Below are 23,167 nucleotides of genomic sequence, written 5' to 3' on the forward strand. Positions count from 1 at the left end.
CTTAATTAAGGGATACGCGGCACGCGATGATAATTGCGACGAACTGTGTCAATACCTCGCCGCCGACACGTGGTGCAGGGGGTGGCGTGCGTTCGATAAATTAATGAAGACAATTATTAGATTAACGACATCCCGTCCGGCGCCCGCGCCGATGTGCAATTAGGATGCTCGACCGAATGCGACCCTTATTCTCACCGACGCGGCGCACGCTGGTTAATAAACCGAGCCGCGGTCGGCAAAAACGGAGGGAGATGACTTAGGGTTTAAAATTAATTTCGCGAAACACGCGAAAGCATAATGAAACGAAACAAAATATGCCCCTCGTATTTCCCCCCCTCCCCATTCAGGTTAAATAAACGATAATTGAACAGTTGAAAATGGGAATATTTATTGCGTGCCGACAGCGGGTTTTCAACGTTCAAATTCAGTCACAAGTCTTCTCTTGCAACGATTGCACGATCTAACAATGAATTTTCCATTAGACAAATTTCACTCCAAGAGCAACAACTCTCATGATAAAACCAATAAATGATGTCTATTAAGTTAACAGAAGTGTCTGCTGTCTCGTATCTCACAATAGGGGACTGTACATCTAAAAATTACACAATTAATTCTGAAATTAGAATTCTCGTGAGATAATTATCTAAAATTGGATGAAAATTAAAGTTGCATCGTCTCGTCCCTCATTTCGAAAAATCGCCCAACTCTTGAAACACATATGATTCAAAGACAGCCTTTATATTTTCGGCGAGGACAAATCTATTTTCGAGCACTGATCGTGGAATCCACGTACGAGAGGAAATACGAGGCTCGTGTATCACCGTGCGTTTCCAGACGCGAGGGAGCACGGCACAGAATTCCCCGGCGGATAAATCCCAATGATATCGCGGTTTCAGTTTAGGCTCGTGTATCGCGGTGAAATCCACAGAATCGGTGGAGCGGACGGAGACGTAGCGCGGGTTATTCCGACGGTATGCCAAATATGTTAACAGGAGGATAAAGGGAGCAAAAAGGGGCGGTGGGTCGAATCTCGTCGTGACGAGACTTTCGACGATGAAGAACACAGAGGAAGGGAACGTGGAAGAGACAGTGCTCAAGGCCGCGTTAGAGACGGAAATAGATAGCTCTGGTACAGCTTTTTTTGCGTGTCTTTGTGTGTATATTGCGGAGCGAGGGGGAAACCGCTGACCAAAATCTCGTACACCAATGCCCACTAATGCCCACTGGGCGTTACTTTGTCTTATTGTCTTATTTATTTTGTTTTATCTTATTGTATCTCGTTGTATCTTTGTAGTGCCTCAGCAAGGCCTAATACCCAAACTAATGTCCAAAAAATGCCTAGTAATGCCCAGTAATGCCGCAACTCGGTACACCACAATGCCCTCACCGGTTTCTCCTCGTTGCCGAGTAAATGGAATCGCGAGACGTCTATGGGGAAAACACCGGCGTGCAATTCAGCGTACGACAACTCGGATTAAAAGTCCTCGCTACTTTTACCGGCACTTGTATTATACGTGCAATTATTGCAATCTTTAAAAATGATTCTCAGCAGAGTTATAATTTTATTGTATCGACTGTCTCTCCCGTTCGGATTTAATTGCTGGTCGCGCATGAAAGCGAAAGATTATTGCCATTGTTGCAGTGGGACTCGCAATGAATCGCCAGTTTCCAGACGTCTTTATGGGCCCATCAATGTTAATAGCACTGTAATTGAGTAGAAAAGTATCCCCCCCCCCCCTATTACGAAGTTTCCGTTTTTAATAAATATTTTAATGTGCAATTTTTTTCCCGGCCGGTTTGCTGTTAAATCGCATTGCGCGACCTGCAGAATATATAACGTTGGAAAAGACATAATACATGTTTTCTAATTTGAAATGTATTATTATAAAAATGCTAAACGTAGCATTTAAAATATAATTACAAATCGTTTATCCACTTGAACACGTGAATTTTGCTGACGATAATAACTCCACCCGTAAGAAAACTGCATTATGTCCGAAAAGAAACCGGCGCGCGGGACAAAGGTGGAGATAAACGGTGTATGAATTCACATTTTAACAAATTACAAGTATAGGCTGCCTACATCTTGCCTTAGACCCGCATTAGCCGTTTTCTATATGTTGTTTAGTTTTATTGAGGGTCCCACTTCAACTCTATTGTATTTATTTCAGATTTACTCGAATATACAAATAACGATATGCGGCGTGTTGCATATATTACACAGACTGCTATTAATTTTTCATAAAATTTTAGAAATCTTTCACGACAATCGTGACAATTCAGTTAGCGGTCATGCACGATTATTTGTCCCGAAGTTCCGCCTGCCAAGCCTCGCCGCAGTCGAGGTTTCCAGCTGAATTCGCAACGTATCCCGGAAGCGTTTGATTAGCAGTTTACTCATTATCGATCAGATTATGAGATAAGCGACGGCGGACAGGAGAGGCCGCCTACTTGCCCAGCACTCTGGAATAATGATTGTCCCCCGTGAGGACGGGGCAGGCGAATTATTATATGCACAACGACGACGAGAACGCGGCTCTGCGAGCCGGCTTATTACAAAACGCGCCGTTACGTGCGTACACGCAGAATTATAGGTGAGTTCGCGCGCGACTGTCCGTTGCATTGCGCTCGCACACGTCGGCTTTCACTCGGACACATTCGAAACAGTCGCTGGGAAAATTCTCGTGCGATGCCCCTGACCGGAGCCTCTCTCGATCATTCTTATCATACCTTCTCATACTCGGTTTTCCTTCTCGTCGTAATGAAATCTTGTAATACTCGGTTTGAAGAAGCACTAGGAAATAATAAGCAGACAGAGAGCGCAGAACTTTGAGAGGCAGAAGGACGTGATCTTGATTTATTCGCGAGGAACGTAGGAATTTTGAGTCTCTGGTGATTTATAGTCCACACCGGGTATGCCTGGATTAACTACCTAGTAGGTAATTTTACGGCTCGCGTTTATTTTGACGACTGTTAGAGTTCAACAGCACGACGAGCGTCTCTTCCCGCCTTCTCATCCGCGCGAAAAAAAAACCCCTCCACGGCGGTGGCACTCTCATTAGTCTCAGAATATTAGTTATGATGAGTTCACGGTTGCCGGCTTTCGCAAGCGGACATCTCCCCGCTGCATCGGAAAGTTACTTTTATATATACAACATGTATATGCACATATACGTTTATCCGAACGCGCGAGGTCACGCGGCAATTAGGTACACTGACCATCGGTTATGGCAATTGATCTTGATGGCCATGGAGAATCCGCGAGCGCTCGTAAAAATTAAGGAATCTGGTGACTCACGCCGTTTTTACCTCCGTTTCTTGCCGGGGTGCCTGAATCGCCGCCTCTCGCGCGCGAGAGAACCGACTTATTTGGCGAACGTGGAGAACGATTCGATTCAATCGCCCGATCTTGGTCGAGCGATTCGTGGCAATCTTCTTATTGGCCGTAAAGCCTATAATTTTAACACGCTCTGTTCTATATTCCGACAGTCGAGTGATCAGGTCAGCAATTCTCGTAGCAAAGTCGTAGGAAGTTTTCGTAGGGGCTGTAAATTGCATTCTATGTTCTCTCGTGCCTGGATAAGGGGTTTTGGTATAAAGAAAGTGCGGAAAAGATAAAAATTCACGAGAGCGAGGTAGATCGAATTGCCATCGCGTAGGAATTTGTATTTTTAAATCTCAATTATGTTCAGCTGCTTCTTGATTTCTTGACTGGTTCGACGAGGTTCAGAGGGCACAGTAAAGAAAAAGAGGATACGAAAGCAGAGAGTCATTGCAGATATGTCATGCGGTGTAATTATGGTGATGCAAATTGAATGTCAACGTAACGTTATATATCATGACTTCCTTGACAGTCATGGTGGTTGGTATTTAAAGATTCTTCCCCTCATTATCGCGCCGGCCGCTCGTTATTGCGAAAACAAAGAAAGTAGTACGAGCCGCGAAGCAGCGAGCCTTGTGCGTTTCGATCCTTGAGATAGAAAAACGAAATGAACGAGGTAGCCCTTAGGCATACGCGATATCTCATCCCATAATCGAGAACCAGCTGGCGATTGACTTTTTGACCTAAATGCAGGGATATATGGGCAAAGCTTCTGCTTTAATGTTTCCGTATCTTTCTTCCGTTATTTTAAGATAGTTAATTTATTTTACCTTTACATCGTGGATTAATATTAAAACAGGAGTATAAGAAATAACACAGTAAAAATATAATGAAATTACAAAAGTATAGGGATATGAACAAATATTAATACAAATTTAATAATTGCACAAATATAGATTTCAATTTTGCGAATGCAACTTTTACAGTTCTTCAACTTTTGAAGAAGTCGGAAACACGCAATGCCTCGGGCATCGGATTCTATTTCCTATATTCCTTTGTTACACTAATTGAAATTACACTGCGCAATAAATTCGTATGTATATCTTCGTGCACACATAGTGTGAGCGGTGCTAGTAAACGTTGCTAACAAAAGAGACAAAGAGATGGAGCTGTCGGAATGTGCGCACGCAGGAATGTACGCGGTTAATGCATGTTGTACGTGCTCGGGAAGGTGCGTATTTCGTGGATAGAGGCAACCGGAAGAGGCTGAGGGCACCCGAGTGGAACGCAACCCGACAGTGCAGAGAGTAATGACACTGTGGTGTAAGTAATCGTCAAATAAGAGCCTTCCTAAGCAGAGACGTAGTTAATAAATTGGCTAATGTAGCATTGTATCCTTTAGTTGTGCATATGCATGTACATATATAAAACTAAAATTATATGTACGTGTATATATATAAATATAATTGTGCTCTAGGCTCTTATTAGATTAAAGTTCGAAATTTATTCAAAACACTTGTTTTACCCTCGTGAGTCCGTCAATTAAAAAACAGCGGTTTGTGTTAACTTGATTGAAAACAATGGCTTAGCCAGATATCGACTTGATCGTCCGTCGAGTTAAGCAGCTCATTTTTCAAATGAACGAACTAGAGAACTAGAGAAACGCTCGCTACGATCTACGGACTAGATTGCGCGGATCATTGAACTGTACTTTATGACCGCGTAATGTACAATCTGGACGAAAGTGACGTAACGTCAAATCGCTTTGTCCATGTAACTGATCCCTCGCGAATTCTGAGAATGAACCGGTGTGCATCTATCATGTTCGCATAATATCTTATGACGCCAAAAATGTCTAGTGTCACGTGCGAACGCAGAAAGGATTAACATACACACATGTGTGACCAGACCATTCTGGGAATTTAATTTGCATATTTAGATCAGGTAAAATATTCATAGAAACCTTGGCGAAAAGACGCGAGTCGCGGACGATCTCTTGTCATTTCTATCTTGGACAGGTATGTTTTGCGAAAGAGCGAACTCTCATTAATCTATTTTACTTCAATAGAACGTAGACGGGTGCAATTTCTTTCAGGCATAGATAAAATGAATATATTCATGAATATTCATGAAGCGCCCTCATTACGGCGAATCTCGGTCTTTCGGCCCTTATCTAGATCGACGAATGTGCTAACAATGAAGAGCGAGGCGGTCTCTAAAGGATGTTCTCGCTTGTAAATACATTCTACACGCTGATAAATCTATTTGGTTTTCCCATCAGCCGTCGCATTTATCGCGCGCACATCGTAACACATGTTGCGTACACATTAAACAGACTGACATCGAAAAACTGTAACAGCCTTAATTTGTACCGAGTAATTTTCCCGCTCTTACACCATCGGCATTGCGCGCGAGCTTATCCACGGGAAAACGCGAACTCGTACATCTTTCACCCTCGAACAAAAAATTAATTCTTGCACAGCCGTTTATCGGACATGCGTTTGAAAAAGTCTCCTGTCTGGTATATCGATTACTCGTCTAATAATATCGCTGCTCTAATTCGCCTTAGCGCGTACAATGAGTTATCGTTTAATGACTTTATGAGTTTACGAGAGTTAAGATATACTCCGTATCTCCCTACGCATTTAAAGAGAGTACGTCAAATGTTTAGCGAGTCGTTATAAAGATGCGTTAACGACGCCAATTTTAATCAACTCTCAAACAAAAGGAGCGTGAAAACTATCAAAATCGCCCTTTCCCTGCAGAATGCAACGCAGACGATCTTCCCAAGTTCGAACACACTGTTTTACATATCAAATGTTTAACGAGTCGTTACAAAGATACGTTAACGACGCCAATTTTAATCAACACTTGCCCAATCTTCGGTAAAGTTAGCAGCCTACCGAAGATGAAGTAAAACCAAAATGCTCAAAGTACCAGAACGAACTGGATAAAACAGGCTTTAAGCCTAATACACGAGGAAGAAGAAGGAGACTTGCCCGATCCTCAAACAAAAGGAGCGTGAAAACTATCAAAATCGTCCTTTCCCTGAAGAATACGAGGCAGTTGATCCTCCCAGGTTCGAACACACTGTTTTACATATATCTTTCAGAACGGAACCGCTCAACGAAAACGTTTTCGCTGACCGGCCTGACGATAACTCGCACTCGCCACCAGTCCGCAACCCATCGGCGGTAATTGCGAACCGCGGGCCACTTATCACCCCTTTCGTACCAGATGTAAGCCGCGCCAGATGTATGGATTTCAACGTGGATCAGCTTTGTATTATTATCGCGGCACGCGCAATCGTGCGCGGCTATGGTGAACGGAATAGCGTGGACGGTGCACAGGCGGAGAAGAGGGAGAAGGAAGAGGAGGAGGCAAGACTCCGCCGTTGGATGCTGCATTCCCGAGAGTGCACTAATGCATGGACTGGGTTATGTAAATAGCCACACGATCCAGCGAACAAACGCGCCGGGTTAAGCGCGCGCTCGCCGTCTCCGTAATATCGAATAACGGTGCCTCGCGGCGCGACCGCGGAAAGTGTAACTCCTCCGCGCGATACTGTTCTCCTCCGCCTCTACGCTGTCACGAGATCCGACGGTAATAGCGAATGTCACGACGCGACATGAATGGAACGTGGTATTTTCACGGCGAAGCCGATGACGCGCGGAATTTCGAGAGTCGTCAGGTAATAGCGATTAAATTTGCAAAGCGTCATGCGCAGAGCGTTACGTGCTGACTTGGAGGAGGTCGACGCGGCATAAAATCGAATCTCTGTTACGAAATAGACGGGGCGCGGCCGCGATAAAGCGAGGCAAATCTAACTTTTCGAGGAGAACGATCTTTCAGAACGATCCTCCAGGCAGAAATGGATCTTACTGCATGAGGCTTGAAATGGTGCATCAAACGCTGTCACTTTTCTACGAGGGGTAAACTGCTGGTCAAAATCAAAATGCCTACGTAAAATGCTAAGTATGATTACTAGTAGAACGTATGGTAAAATTTCAAAAAACTCTCGCGGTTCTTCAAAATGCCATGCTGTCCCACGATTACATGATTTTCAGGGTAAGAGAACAAGTGTCCATAGGCAAACGACCCCATTTTTTTCGCATTCGATTTTGGCCACAAAGTAGGTACCAAACGAAAGTCGAGCTGATTACAGATACGTCAGTCTCAGAGTGCACCTATTTAACGTTTCAGAGATATCGGGCTCCAAAGGTTCCATTCCATTCCAAACAAATGGTTGGTGTCTGTCCAGACGGCTTCATCGCCTACGTCCTGGGAATTTTTGGAGCCCGATATCTCCGGAACGTTCAACAGGTACACTCTGAGACTGACATATCTGCGATCAGCTCGACGAGACCTTTCGTTCGGTACCTACTTTGTGACCAAAATCGAATGCGAAAAAAATGGGGCCGACCTTGCTCTCACGCTTTTAAGAGAAAATTCTCTCCGTGTAGCAATGCCTAGTAATGGCCAGTAATGCCGCAAATCTGTACCACCACAAATAGAGTAGTACATCAAGAAATACTTCTCGATTCAAGACTTTTTTCCCCCTCAGTGTAGCTCCGCTATATTTCCGCTTCGCGTCTTCACACTCGTGCTCGATCGCTTGTCAATGTTTCGTCACGTGACGATCGCGTTCCATTAGCTTCCTCTTCGTTCCTGGAACGTGGCGCGAGAAGCGAGTTTGACGCTATAAATGAAATAACACCTCGGTCTGTCCGACAGATTAATCTCTTCCTTTCTTACGAACTTCGCGCCCCGCACGAAGCCACTTCGCCTCGTAAACATCGTATATCTCCGGGCAGCGCGAGTTAAACGGATATCGTTTAGAAGTTTCTTCGAAACCGCGTAGCTCCGTTCCTTCTCCGAGCGGAGCTATGTAAAAATAGGCGGCGCCATTAGAACTCGAGCAAAAGGAGACTAATTGTGCTACTTCCCCGTCACAGAATTGTCATGCTGTGTTTAGCTTACTTTACGCATTTCACTAGCTTTTATTTTAGCGACACAGCGTTTGCATCTCCCTAAAGGTTCATCTGCACATATCCGTGACGGGTCCGTTCAGTTCCGTGAATTTCCATCGGTATCGGTGAGAATAAATGTTCAACAAGTGAGTTTCTTCAGATTGCCAGTATTAATAATAATAAAATTTCAAATTTCAATCGACCTCAGCTGGCCACTCCGCTGACAAATGTGGCCAGCTGAGGTTGAAATTTTATAATAAACATTGTTTTCTTGTTTTTAATGGACGTGTTCACGCACGTCCGGCACAGCTCCGTATTCGTTCAATCTCGTTTGCTTGTTCTTCATCTGAAGTTGTATCAATTATTGCCAATTCGTAATCGTACACTTGAGCCAACTTGAAAATTACTGAGCCCAAACTGTATGGATATCTGTCACGAATATGTGCAAATGGACGTTAAATCGTTAACCTTCGGCGCGGCTTAAATAGTTTCAGCTTGAAAAGAATATAACCAATTCATTATATATTTTTTTCCCTTGCATTCGTTTTGCCTAACAATGGATCCTAACAATGGGTGGCTTACGAATGGATCGAGTTTCATCTACCTCGGGTAATTCGTGTTATATTATTGCAATAGCTAGAGAGCTCGCAAATGGAGCAATACGTGGCTTTTTACATTTGCGAAGAAAATAACATACAGGGAAAGTTAAACGCCAAGCTCGATTTAACGATATTACACAACGCCGCAAAGACGTATCGCATAACGTGCGAACACGGAAGAGCGGGAGGCTATAAAAAGAAGTGTTCTCTTTTATAATCGCGGCGCGATGCAGCCGACGACCATCGGGACGGATATTGAGGGAAAGAAATTGATCAAAGGAGTCGTACGAGGGTTCACGGTTGCCTGGGAATTGCCAACGAGGCGAGAGAGCGCGCGTGCAGGTTCGCCTTTTATCAGCGGCCGTGTGCGTTGGGGGCAGACAGCAACGTTTCGGGGCAAAAGACGAGAAGTCGCGCGATTAATTCCCACGCGAGCAACGGGATTCGTTTCGTCGCCGCCGCGGCTCCAATTTACCCGGCTAATTAATCGGCCTCGCGCTCGCTAATTACCGCCGACCTGCGTCAGAAATTCCGTGCCCTCTTTCACTCGAGCGACAGACGAGCCGAAGAAAGAATTGCAATTTGCCTCTCGAGCGTCAATGGAAAACTGCAAGAGGAGAAAACGATCGCGATGAGTTTCGGATTTCACGGTAAAAGTGAATTCGTGAAAAGAAGCGCCTTCGGGGTTTCTTTTTCTTTTTTTTTTACAAAAGAGTTGCGTCGTTATCCTTTGTTACAAACCGGTTACCGCGACGCGCGATTTCGCAATCGACAGGAAGGGCCCTTCCGGCCCTTACGAACCTTTCTTGGCCGATCTTATCCGCGTGACTCGTGAAACCGTTGGCAAGGATCAGGAAGGGAATCACGGGTGCGTGTCGCGCCATGATGTATGCATTACGCAGGTGTGCAAATGGAGGCAACAACCAAGTGTCCTTAAACGCACCTCACGAGCGTAGGCAAATAACTCGTCCCTAGACATGCGACCGCTTAATCGCCCGCGGCGATAAAAGATTTGAGGATACGCGCGGCGCAAGGGGTTGAACCCCAGTCGTCTGCGACGAGGTGTTATAATCGCGATTTTATATTGCGCGATGGATCCTCGCGCTTTCTAAGAAGTCAGCTTTATCTCGCTCCCTGGTGCTGCGTGCCGCGCGATAGGACCGCGGTTTATCTCGCGCAAACAGAGGAGGGATCGCCGCGACACTTTCGTTTCACACGCGGCAGGTAGATACCCTGCAATCAGAGACTGGCCGTAAGAGTTCGTCAAATTCCCGCGAGTGAGAGATTCTACGATCGTAGAGGTGTGAGAGAGCCTACGTTTCTCTCCCACTCGCGGGAACTTGACGGACTCTTGTGGCCAGTCTCCGATTACGGGGTCTCTAGCGGCGGGTTGTTGCGCAAAGAGGGGGATGATAATTTTTCTCGTCGCCAGCTACGGTGTGGGATCGGGGAAAAAAACAGGATGGTGACATCACGCGCCGTACCCGCGCCGGTCACTGGCGCGGTCGGACAAACGTGGCGTACACGAACACACGCGCGGAGCATTCGGATAGGTCCCACAAAGGCCTACGCGCGGTTCGGTCCCTCCGACTGATAATAATTACGGGAGGGGCTGAAGCGGACTTCCGCTCGACATATACTCGATCTGCGGCGAACGGCTGTCGGGAGCGAAACCACCTACGGATATTTCAGGAACGGCGCGGACGCTTGGACGCTTCCCGCGTTATTTAAAGCGCAGGCTTTCGCGGGCGGAAAATTAAGGCGACACGTGCTTAGCCCACAATTTCGGACGGCTCGGGGCCCCAATATAATTCGCTCGTTTAAATAAAATAACAAAGTTTCTCTCGGGTGACAGTCGATCGCTCGATCTCTCGAGACAGTGGGTACTTGTATTATTTTTGTCGTTCGTTGCTCGCGAACTAGCGATTAAATATTTCAGGAATAAGGCCCGGTTTCACCGACGTCGCTTAACTTTAAGCTCAATTCGTTCTCTTTCCAGCTGTTACTCTAGAAAGAGACAAACGTGAATTAAACTAAGATAAAGTTAAGCGACGTTTGGTGAAACTGGGTCTAAGGGCCAGTTTCACAAACATCGGTTAACTGCTAACCGAAGGTTAATTGATTCTCTGTCTCTTCTTAAATATACTTCTTAAATATATTACACATAAGATGGAGAAAGATAGGGAGTCGACTGAACCCTAGTTAACAGTTAACCGAAGATTAATTGATTCTCTGTTTCTTCTTGAGATAGAAAAAGACAGAGAGTCAAACTCTGGTCAGCAGTTAACCGACGTTTGCGAAAGCGGCCCTTACAGATTAATTTGAGAATCTCAATGGTCTAGGACGGTCTAGGTCTCGAGCGAGTCGCTGCGATTATCGATGACAGAGCTGTGCTATTTAAAGGTAACAAAATCACGAGACTAATGACGAGTGTAATCTATTGACTTGTGGAGGAAAGTGGCCTGTTGTGAGACAGACTCCTAATATGAGACAGCGGAGTTTCTGCAAAATTACTAGGCACGATCCGTTGGTTCCATCATGAATTTATTGCCCTCGGAGCGAAATCCGTTTGGCGGAAAATTGTTGGTGGGATCGTTGAATTGGGACGTTGAAAACTTACTGTCTCGCAACAGAGGACTTTCCTCTATTTTATTGGTCGGAATTTCGTGCCACGCTACAGTAGTTGCTAGATACTTGGAGCTCACAGCGGGCCCGGAATAGATGGTCCACTCACTGTGTGAATATTCGGTGACCGAATGGTGCTCGGGTCGTTGCGATTATTCCAACATTCTTCTCACGAGGTCCGCTCGCTCCGGTGCAATAACGTGCGTGCGGGGCGACGGCAGGGAACAGTAGGAAATAGCCATGAAAAAGTATATTGCGGGATTCCAGTGTGTTATGGGACGCGTTGTTTCGAACGATTAGTCACCATCCGCCCGCGACGGCAAATCGGGGAACGCTTAACAACGAAATAAAGACGAGCGGAAACGTGGTCTGTTACTTTCGGAATAAATAATCGCGCCGTTCGTACATGAAAGAACTCTCCGCCGGCTCGCGAAGTGCGCCATGGTCAAAGAGCACCTGGCCCTTTTCTACCGCGTCGCCGAGGGAAGAGAGCGGAGATTCTCGGAACAACGCGAGTTTAAAGTCGCTCAGAAACTGCAGCGGAAACTCGTTCCTCGAAGTCGCGAATTTCCGACCCTCCGTGGACCGAAGAATAGCGGAAAACCATTCTTCTCCTTCCTCTCCGTTTTAATGTTCGCTGTCTGAAAAAAATTCTACTCATTCCTCCCCGCCTGAACGTTCACCGGAGGCTGAATTTTTTTATTTTTTAAACCACTGTCGACAGCAGCTTAAAAACAAAACTTTCAGCCGTCGGCGTCCCAAGGATCGGCGTAAAGTTTTCCGAAATAATCGATTCGGTTGCGAAACCGAGAGCGCGCTCCAGACTCCATTGTGCGAAACAAAGTATCTCCACGGCATTCCGGCACTCGCGCCGCGATCCTGAGTCGTTTCGAAACAGTAAAGTGGCACCCTTTCAGGATCCTAAATAAGCCGCGTTACGTTGACGACGCGTTGAATGAGATAAAGGGGTACGCGCTCGTACGTCCGCCTGGCGCGGTGAGATGCGCCGGGGATGAACGTGCAGTAATAAAGCCGGCGAGGCATAAATAAACTCACCTTTCGAAGTTTCTCCAATTCATTCGCATCCGCGGCCGGCTGTGCCGCCTGTCAAGAATAGAAAGTATCACATTATTTGACGGCCGCCGCAATATGTAACGCATTAAACGTGCGTCTTCAACGAGAGTAAACGCCCGTATCGGACTACGGGTTGAGATTGGGATTAGATTAAAGTTCTGACCAGTCGCAGTAAAGTTTACGAAACTCGAGATTAGTAAACCTTGCTGCGACTGGTCAATTTTCAATCTAATCTCAATCCGTGGTCCTCGCCCGCGACATCCGTTGCGTCTTTCGACATTTCATCGGTCCGGCGCAATGCGGCTGACACGCGGTCGCCGTTTGTCCGGCAGAAATCCCATTTATTGTATTTAAATCGGGTTGCAAAACTGAGAGAGGCGCGCGCGCCCGCTCCGGAGATTTCAATGCGCTTTGCCGCGAATTTCGTAATTAGTCGTAAAGTAGGAACGCACGCGCTCGAGTAACGCCGCTACTATCGCTCTACTCGCGTCGTAATTCAAGCGCGCTATTAAGCTCGCCGATTCCGGAACCAGGAGTACAGTTTCACAACCTTATAATGAAGAACTGGATCCGCGGGGAATGTATGAGGTTTACGACTTGTGGCTTCCGGAGTCAATTGGGAGCGAACTTGTCGAAAGCCCGAGAGACTTTTTCAATTTGACCAAACTGCAGAAGCCCGACCTTCGGACTAAACGATTGAAAGGCTGTGCCTGAAACGCGCGTTGAGCTCATTTTGAAAAAGAGCGATTCTAAATTGGACGAGAGCGCGAGAAAGGGGAATATAATTCTTGTGCGTTCACCTGTGCAATGCGGAGCGGCCTAGCGCATTCCACGGCGCGAAATAATTTTTGTACGCTCCAGAATCTTTATCGACAGGACGTTTCTTGTGTCCCCCCCGTATATATAACAGGATACCACAACATCATCTCCGGAGTGGATGATATTTCACGTGCGTAGTTACCGTTACCGCGATATTAAGAGAGAATCGCGCGTCGTGAAAGAAAAGACTGCAAAACAGTACAAAAGGCATTCACCTCCTTCGGCTTCGGTTGCTCCCAGAGAGCGGCGTCGCCGCCGCCGCCGCCGTTCGCGAAGTTCACGAGCGAGAAGAAATTGTTGTTGCACCGCGCATTGTTGTTGCCGTTCGCGTTGCGCTCCTCCTCGCTCCCCACGTTGTCGAGCAGCTCGTAATCCAGGGACTTGCAGTCACGGCCGCTGCCGATGAAATTTCGCGCGAACGCGCTCTTGAAGAAGCGACCGGGCGAGACCTCGCTGCCGAGGGCGAACTCCACCTTCGGGGTCTCGGCCGTCATCGCGGCCCGCTGCTGAGACGCGAGCAAGGAGGAGACCTACGGTCGCGTGGGTCGCGCCGACAGAGGCTGCGAGCCGCGGAGCGCCCGGCTCTACGCGCGGACATCCGCGACGCGGATCATCGCCGCCGCGCACGGGTCTCTCTCGGGAGGGAAAACAGAACACAACGCGACCGGGATCCTCCCTGGCGCCCAGCGTGTCGGTCGCGTGGCTCCTAAATCCATCCACCGGAGGCGGTCGAGCAGCCGGGGAAAAATCGCAAACGAGACGCACGGTACGCCGGCGCGTGTTGAACTGAGCGCCAAAGTCCACGCGCAGTCCTTTTCTAGTTTCTCCTGCCTCTCTGTCTGCCGCGAGCGCATGCGATTCGATCGCATGACGGTCCGTGAGGGTCCCCGCTCGCTACGCCGGCTATTGTTCGCAACAAGCGAGAAAAACCGCTGTCTTCTCTCTCGTGCATTTGTTAACTTGGCACGAGACACACACACACACACACACACACAATTGATGCGAGTGGAAAAATGGGCGAGAGCATTGCAAATTGTATATGCGAAAGAGCCAGGGAGGAATTTCTTGTTACATAGTTTAAAATCGCTAAGGTCTCTCTCGTTTCTTGCTCCATTCTGCTCGCGTTAAATAATAAGCCTTTTGCGAATCGCTCCGGAAGAATATTCTGAATTTCCAAATTCACCAACAAACTTGGAAAAATGTAGGTGTAGTGAAAACGACCAGCTGCGGAGGGATAACAGCTGGACTGACACCTGGACTCGTGTATGTCCGGGGATTTACAAACGGCTTTCTCTTTAAAAGAATAGTTTAGAGATTATCACCGTGAACTTTACAATTTCTTGCAAAAATATAACTTGACAACATATCAATTCGATGTTAATTACAATCCGACATTTCTGCACGGAAAAAAAATTGTGTTGTATCAGCAATATCGGCGTAATTAAAATAAAAGTGTATTAATGAACGAAACGCATCAGATAGTTGTCTTAATAATCTGGATATTTAGTTTAATGCTGAAAATTAAAATCCGTAGCAAATACATTTGAGTGAATTATTTTATGCCCGTGACATCAACGTTTAATTCAAGCGACTTAATTTTCTTTTCATTTAACATTTTAATCGCTGATTCAGACGATGCAGGATTGTTTGAGGTTGTAGGACTAAAGATTAATTGGATCAGGGTCGGAAGTAGAAAAAAATACAGGCGTAATAAAACTACTTTATTACTATAATTATAGAAACAGTTTATTAATGAACATTTAGTAATTATTAACAAATTTACACTATTTTAAGGCACTTCTAATTAGAATGAGACTGTAAAATGAAATCAACAACGTAAAATAATTATCAATGTTGTTCCGCCGTGGCGGACGAGTTTAAATCGACTTCTTCGTCGAGTCTACACCCAGAGTGCGAATGGGCGATTGAAAATCCAAAGAAATCCTCTTGGAGTTTTTTAGTATGATAGGAGATAGCTCGGGCGCCTCGCCGTAATGTTGGAGTTTCTCAAGTCGTTTCTGAATCGAGGGATTGGACGCGATAGAATTCGATCTGTCGCCCGTTCCCAATGTCGCCAGCGGCGACATACAATCGGCCAATTTTTGGGCGGCGCTTGACGTCGAACTGTATATCTTAATCGGAGTATTTTTACCTGCTATGTAGCGCGTAGGCGTCGACTTCTTTTGCAATTCCACGTTAAGCTCAAAAGCACATCTCTCGACGTATTTAATTGGATCCTTAAAAAATCATATTTAATACATTTAAAGTAGGAAATTATAATAAAAACACCGGTTGAGAAATTATAATAAAAATAAACTCAAAATTCTCTCTATTAAGATATTAAAACTTGTCTATTTATAAAAGTTATACTTAAAACTGTAAAAAATAGTTACGTTGAAATTACGTAAAATATGTGATGGAAAAAGATAACGTACCGTGATTAGGTTTCGCAGATTTTCGAACGATTCGTGTAAATGATTTCGGCGAGGATTGCGCGTAAAAGTGCTTCTTTCCGTGCAATACGCCGCTGGGACGTTCCACGAAGTTGCCCTTCGCCATTCTAAATTGCTGCAAGCTACGATAGATCCGACAGTGAGAATCTCCGTGTAGCCGTAACTGGCTATTCCTTGCCAAAACAATATCGAGAGATACGAGGAGTCGCTTGAATTCGCTTTACAATGTGCCAAGTGTACGGCCTCGAAGTCTTTCATGCCCTACGATACGTTTCCATATGGAACATTAAATCGGAGAAACTTTAGGTATACAAGGTGAGGGTAAAATTCAGAAAGTTCCGAAAGATCTCTATCGCTCGATCTTTTCTAAATGATATATTATCCGTAGCCCTTTTATTCTCCATGATTCTTGTATTTCGCGACTTATTTCTTCAATTAAAACAAAAAGACCTTGGTAAATTTAACACTTACGTAAGGGGCAGGACCGACCGAACAGACAAGACCGACCGTATCAAACTCTCCGTAAGGTGGGACAAATTCGGAATTTGCTATTTCGCACAGAGACATGCACGCTCTAGCGGGATAGGACGTGTCGCGCATCTTTCCTGGTTTAAAAATTGCAGACCGGCGTGCGGTGAGTTGCAATTCGGTGCCCCTGTTAAACAATTATCCTCGTAAAATCGGGCATTATGCGCTATTACATCCGCGCGGCGATACAGTTACTCCTTTTTATGAGAACACTACCTCTTTCCGGAAGCCACGATGTTGCAGAGCGCAACACACGCGCCTTCTTTGAGCGCGTCGACTACCTCCTCGCTGGGCGACCAAACTGAAAGAATGGCGTTCGCATTTTCGTCGCACACGCGAACCTTGAGCAGCTGAGAAACCTGCCGCGGTCCCGGCAGGCTTTCGCGCAATTTTGACTGCATCCTCTGCTTGAACCGCTCCCCCTTTTCACGTAACTCTTTCAGCAATTTGTTATGCCGCTCTTTAGAGAATTCCTATTTATAACGGCGAATGAATAACGTTGACGTACCGAAAGGAATTTTCGCAAATCGGATAGACTGAGTCGTGTATACCTCTGTACGCAAATTTTCATAATCTTCGTTCAGCTGTATCGCCATATCATTAATTTCGCAAGAAAGTCCCTCTCCCTGAAGCTCCTCCGCTTGAGCGTAGAACGCCTCTACCTTGGTCTGATACTGCTGCTCGTATTTGCTTTGCGCTTTCTCCTCGCTCTTGGCGTTTCTGACAACTATCGCGGGAAATAAAGGTAAGAATTAGATCGCGAGGGCCCGGTTTCACCAACGTTGTTTAACTTTAAGCTCGGCTTAATTCGTTCTTTGCCTCTTCCCAAGTGTTCCTTTAGAAAGAGACAAACGTGAAGTGAGCCAAGATTAAAGTTAGGCGACGTTTGGTGAAGCCGGGCCTAACTCGCCTCCCATGATGCCGCGAGATTAGATTTAAACGTATCTTACTCGAGTCCCCGGATGCGGTTTTCTCGTGATATAACATCGGATACACTCTAGCGATGACGATTGTCATTTTGCTGATTAAACCGCCGCTCGGACACACGTTACGTAACTTGATGGGTATCGGCCCCGAACGCGGCGCGTATCCCAATTTCGTGTCCCATCGTGCGCGCCTGGTTGAATTCGTGTGCAATTTTAAGCACACGTCGGCCGGTGCCTGGACGAAATGGGAAATCAATCAGCTGAACTGGCTTTCGCTTCCGATCCCGATAAAAATCGAGCGCCTACCTCGAGTGGGTGGAAACCTTGATCGCAATTCAGCAATTCCGCGCCGGATACCACTAATTTCGTGCCCTCTTTTATTTTGCCGATCGATATATTCCTCACCGCACCTAAATCGATACAGGCATTTATACTGTACCAGCCATCGGTTAATTCTATCTTCCACCTGGACTCTCCTACGCGCGGACTCTTCCCTATCTCCACACTTTCGTTATTATTCTGCAAATTAAAATGCGTGAGGCACATGCTACGATTTGCCACGAAAATTCAGTACGATCGAAACTTCATTACTTCTACTATAGTTGACACGCAGAGAATCATTCTCTTAGACGCGACGTCGTCCTTCTCCAAAATGCGTCTTATTGCCGGTCGCTGGGACCGATCGATCTCTCGATCGTACCGATACTTTAATTGCGCCATTACATGCGAAGGTGTTAATGCCCTAAGATGTAAGAAAAGTGTGTAAAATAATTCTCTAATTAATCGCGTAAAATAATTATTCAACGATTCCTTTAGAAGTCGAGGCACCTACGCCTGGCTTTGAAACCGTGGCAAACTAGTTTCGTAAAATTATACCGCGCGACTTAATCTAGAGACGATCCGCGTGCTAGTTCCGTTATATTAAGTATACCTGGATAACTCGGCCGAGCCAAACTTCATTCGGTCCATCGACGCCAATTTCCACACGACCCACCGGTAATGATTCTCGACCCAGCGTGCGGGAACGAGATTCGGGTCTACGCTGGGGCTGGCGAGGAACGCGCGGAGGAGCTCGCGGAGCCCCGCGTATCCGTTCTCGTCCAGGATCACACGCGCGCCGTCCTCCATCGCGATCCCGTGCACGTTATTGCACGCCACGTCGTCCCCGTAAAAGTCGGAGCAACGGAATCTGTACGTCGCGGCGGTCGCGGCGGTGAGCTCCAGGATCCTCGGCGATATCCGTCGTGCGACGAGCTCCTGGTGGGAACGCGGCTCGGGCGGCGCGCCACCGCTGATCCTCCTCAACGACAGACGAGCGTTAGAGTTGACTTGCTTGAAACGGTACAGGTGGCCCGCCGATTGCTTCGACCCGTGTCTCTTTTTCGCGACGATTATCGCTTCCTGCTCCAACGCGGCTGCCACGCGCTCCTGCAGGATCTTCGTCGAGTGGTCGAGAAAGTCCATCATCATCTGAGTGTCGCCGTAGTCGCTCGATTCCGTATTACTGCCCTTCGCGGTTTCCTTCTCGACTCGCGCTGGTGTTGGCGTCTTCGTTAATTTATCGTCCTCTATTTTTTCGTCAGCTGCGCTTCCTTGCACAACGTTCTCCTGCACTTTTAGATTCTCCGTATTTAGTATCTTTATATCTGCTTGTGCGCTACATTCGTCCCTTTGACGATCAAAACTCTTTCGTTTTCTCAAGATAGGCTGCCTCCCTAAAACAGGACTGCCCATCGTATCCGATTCGATTGGCTCTACCGTATTCCTCTGAGGCGAACCCAGGGCGAAAACCGCGACGGAAGGTGCTTGCATTTTCACGTTCGAATCTTGGTTCTCGTCGTTAGCCATGTCAACGCTCGGACTACCGGGAAACAATCTTCTAGCTTGAAATTCCCCGCTAAGACGTGCCTTTTTCGTTTCGGACGCGCGATTCCTGCCCTGGGGTGTGCTCTCGTCTACATTAGTCTCGCTTAGTTTGCGCTTTTGCAACGATGCGCGCCCCAAGTCAGAATTACTTTCATCCAGGTAGTCAGTGGAGAATAATTCTCGTGCTATTAATGCTGCATTGTTCGAAACCGGTATCCGTTGGCCGCTTGCAGTTTGCAGTCCGTCGTGCGGTATTATTAAGTCGCGTTTTTTTACCTTTCGACCGTCATCGCGACAGTCCCCGATGTTCTCGAGAATGTCCATTTCTAAAGGACAATCTAATTCATCCGCAAATAGCGCTCTCGCTCTGGATAACGCTCGTTCTGAAATATTGATAGATGTTCCGCGAGCTGTTTGAAACCCGATACTTGAAATTTTTACCTCTTGTCTATTTTCCACCTTATCGTCGATTCTAGTAGCTTTCGCGGTGTACGATTCCGGTTCATTATCCAATCGTTTGAACGATATTTTTGCTTTCGGGCTCTCTTCAGAACCTCTGGTGCTACTAGTAGATTGAAATCCAACATTTGATGTTTTCACTTCTAATCCCTTCACTTTATCGTCATTGGTTCCCTCTGCAACGAATGCTCTGAACGTATCGTCCAAATGGTCTGCAAACAGTGCTTTCGCCTTGGCTAAAGCCTGCTCCGAGACGTTGATGGCTTTACCACGAGCAGTTTGGAATCCAATTTGTGGAACTTTTGTTTCCTGTCTTTTCGTTTCATTATCATCGTTATAAATTTCTCTTGCGACGATCGGTTCTAACGAATCATCCGATTGTCCGGCAAACAACGCTCTTGCTCTAGAATTAACAGGCGCGTCACAAGCAGCATGGAATCTAATGTTCGAAGTATTTATATTACTCTGTTCGTTATCAGAAATATCGGCTTTATTTTTGCAAGTGAATTCAACGGGAGTATCTTGCTTCGCGAACAACATTCTTGCTATTGGCGGTGACTTTTTTGAGATACTGATGGAGTTACTGTTACTTGTGGAAGACGGTAGAGTCGTGTTTCTTACTGTCATAGGGTTTCTATCTGCGTACAATCCCTCGTAATATTTCATTAATGTATCGTCATCAGCGTTGTCCAATTCATCGGCTAATAATGCTTTCGCTTTTGACAGCGCTTCTTTCGAGATGTTAATGGGATTGCCACTAGCAGTTGAAAATAAAATAGGAACTTTATTGACTTCTTCACCAGAACTTTTATTTACAAGTGGCTTTGTACAATCTGTAGTGCAAACTTTGTCGCACTTTTTCAACTGTTCTGTAAGTGGTTTCGGTTTGGCTGAGGCTCCTTTCGCAATGTTGACAGAAACGTTATCAACAAACGAAGAGGATGGCAGAGGTCTGTTTTTCTCTTCGCTGGAATTTCTTTTAGTGAATGATTCATAACTCTGCACCTCGTCCGCATCGAAGGCATCTGCGAACAGTCTCTTCGCTTTAAATAACGCTTGCTCAGAGACTTTAATTGGAGCACCACGAGCGGTAAAGAAACCTATACTTTTATTTTCCTCAACGTTCCTTTCTTCGCCGATATCCTCGACAATCTGTTCATTGTTACATCGCGTGGCAGTAGCCTCCGTTGTTTTTCGATTATTAAAAGTGTTAAAGCTTAACTCGTCTATTTTGCTGAACGAGGCATTGCTAAAGAACTCCTGCGTGGAAATGTTTAAACTATCAGGTACTGTGTTCATAAGAAGTTCTGACTCATCATTACGTGTGTTCTGATTTCTATTGAGACCTTTCGGCTTGCAATCTATAAGAGCACTCTCAAGAGACGGATTGGCATTCGTAGCGTCGTTTATCAAAGTGTCGTCCAAATCCTGCGCAAACAACGCTCTGGCCTTGGCTAAAGCTTGCTCGGAGATATCGATGGCTTTACCGCGAGCAGTTTGGAATCCAATTTTTGGCACGGTTACGGAATTAGTATCAGAAATAACCGGTGCTTCTACTTGTGCGTTTGCAGTAACATCTTCATTGCTAGTCACAGCCGACGGGTCTATAGATAAGGAAGATCTGAATATGCGACGCTTGGAGCGTCTCTTTGTCGCTCTAAAGGCAATAACTGGGGAACCAGAGATAGTTACGTCTTCGCTTCTAACAGCTGAAAGATCAGGCGTACGCTCTTCAAGTTTAGGTGTTTCTTCTGTCTGAAATATTAATGACACACGGGACGTTGTGTTAACTCGACTCGGTGGACTACCATGAAGTAATAAAGATGCTTATAAAAAAGATGCATTACTGTTCCTGCTGAGCTGGCCATTGGCATTGTGCGAGCCTGTGCTGGTGTCTCCAAGTCGCTAGTCCACTGCTCGTTCTTTTTACTCAAAAAGGGCAACAGACTCAACGGCGTAGACGGAATTACAGCGTCGGTTGATATTCTGTTATTAACAATTATACAAGTGACCAATAATTTAGGGATTAGAACTCGTATATCGAATGCGGCAGACAATATAATTTAGCGGCTTTACTTGCTAGCGACAAATTCGCTCTTGCATCGCTATATTATAGTGAATTCGGCTGCTTGCACCGAGTGCATACTAAGACTTGTTTACAGTCAATTCTTATATTTAAGGATTGTCTTAAATATCTCTTGAAATATTCTTAGCCAGTAAAATGACCTGTACGGCACTCGTACGGATCATTTTTTGGCTAAATACTTTTTCAACGTGTACTTAAGACAAAGTTAAACGGAAGAATTGACTGGCAAGACTAAACAAGTCTTGGCGTGTATTCAGAGAGTGCGCACTAATTCAAGCAACCATCCACAAGGAAGATTGAGTCGTACAATCTTTTGAGAGTTCACCACTGGAGAGACTCTCTCTCTCTCTCTCTCTCATACTTTGCCATACACTTTTATATTTTGCATAATGATATTCTGAAGCACAAGCATTTGTCATACTCTGCGCCATTAGCCGTGTCAGCCTTGAGGAAGGGCTGAGTGCCCGCCAACGAGAAGTTGAAGCAACCGAATTCACTATGAAACCTTATCTACAGTGTGCCTTCTGCATCTAGAAACATTCCATTCTATACAAATCGAAACGCTCGAGAAGTTTGTCGACAATCTATGATTATGCAATGTACAGCTTACAATTAATCAATGTGCACCGATTTTTTAAACGTATTTATTGACTACAAGATGGAATGTTTCCAGACGCGGAGAGCACATTGTAGATACGGCTTTAGACAACGACAAGACTTCAGAGTAACAAGATGGAAATGTGTCTTACATCGTATTGGGACTATCAAGCAGCGACGAGGGTATTTCGCAGCGACTCGAGACCGAGACATCCTGGAGGACGTTGGAGCCAGTCTCCCTTTTTTGTTCGTCATCTAAAAATGCACGCGTGTAAGAACGAAGCCAGAATGCCATCGCCGCCCGTAATTCGGGGGGACACGCGGTTGTCACCTGAGAACAGTTCGTCGGACTCGTCCTCGACGTTGTCAGCTATCGAAAGATCCATGGTTGACGTCGTCCGTTCTCATCGCAACGCACGCATACGCGCCTCGTTTATCCGCTTCATTCCCTTGTTCGCCGTCCGTACGCAGAGGTTGTGGCCGAACGCCGGCCGCTTCCTCGCGATTCCGGCGAGACCGAGAGAAGACTCGACAGTCGATCTCGCGATCTCAATCGCCACCGGCTCTCGACGACCCTCGCCCGCGCGCGGATGCGACAATCCGGTTTCTCTCGGTGGCGGAGCTTACGTGCCTTTGTTTTGAATTTCCCTCATGTAACGCGCGAGCCTCCCGCGTACACGCACGCGAGGAGAGAAACGCGCCGCCCGGACGACGAGGCGCCTGGCTCGGCTGCGCCGAACGCGGCGGCGGACGGAAGTAAAAAACTGGAGCAAGCGCGTCGCCATCTGGCGGTGCGTCGGATTACTCGGAGAGAACCGGGAATCATTGGCCGCGTTCAGCAGA

General features: G+C 46.3%; 2 protein-coding genes across 3 annotated transcripts in view; both read right to left on the minus strand.

The window, feature by feature from the left end:
* Window positions 1–14,191, minus strand: part of LOC105568563 — a 30,945-nt gene extending 16,754 nt beyond the window's left edge. For both annotated transcript variants that reach the window (XM_012024340.1, XM_012024339.1), the window contains exons 1-2: window positions 13,625–14,191; window positions 12,573–12,620 (exon numbers count right to left, since the gene is read on the minus strand). In XM_012024340.1, coding sequence (XP_011879730.1) covers window positions 12,573–12,620; window positions 13,625–13,903 — 327 coding nt within the window. In that variant the 5' untranslated portion in view covers window positions 13,904–14,191. The remainder of the gene's footprint in view (window positions 1–12,572; window positions 12,621–13,624) is intronic.
* Window positions 14,192–15,133: 942 nt separating this feature from the next.
* LOC105568564 (breast cancer type 2 susceptibility protein homolog) lies at window positions 15,134–23,110 on the minus strand. Its single transcript, XM_012024342.1, has 12 exons — window positions 22,656–23,110; window positions 22,477–22,579; window positions 21,489–21,627; window positions 18,248–21,396; window positions 17,908–18,058; window positions 17,623–17,835; window positions 17,341–17,551; window positions 16,942–17,117; window positions 16,607–16,863; window positions 16,334–16,517; window positions 15,845–16,123; window positions 15,134–15,646 (listed from the first exon to the last, which is right to left on the minus strand). The coding sequence occupies exons 1-12, from the start codon at window positions 22,708–22,710 to the stop codon at window positions 15,287–15,289; spliced, it is 5,277 nt and encodes a 1,758-aa protein (XP_011879732.1). The 5' UTR covers window positions 22,711–23,110; the 3' UTR covers window positions 15,134–15,286.
* Window positions 23,111–23,167: the final 57 nt, after the last annotated feature.

The sequence above is a fragment of the Vollenhovia emeryi genome, unplaced genomic scaffold (assembly GCF_000949405.1).
Source record: "Vollenhovia emeryi isolate VEMERY1.0 unplaced genomic scaffold, V.emery_V1.0 DF939128.1, whole genome shotgun sequence".
Taxonomy (NCBI): Eukaryota; Metazoa; Arthropoda; class Insecta; order Hymenoptera; family Formicidae; genus Vollenhovia; species Vollenhovia emeryi.

Excerpts from the sequence above, each read along its gene's own strand:
- LOC105568564 (XM_012024342.1), bottom strand. The coding sequence starts at position 22,710 with ATGGATCTTTCGATAGCTGACAACGTCGAGGACGAGTCCGACGAACTG. Across the intron at positions 21,397-21,488 it reads TGGCCAGCTCAGCAGGAACA|ACAGAAGAAACACCTAAACT; the intron begins GTAATGCATCTT and ends TTAATATTTCAG. Across the intron at positions 16,518-16,606 it reads ATCGTGGCTTCCGGAAAGAG|GGGCACCGAATTGCAACTCA; the intron begins GTAGTGTTCTCA and ends ATTGTTTAACAG.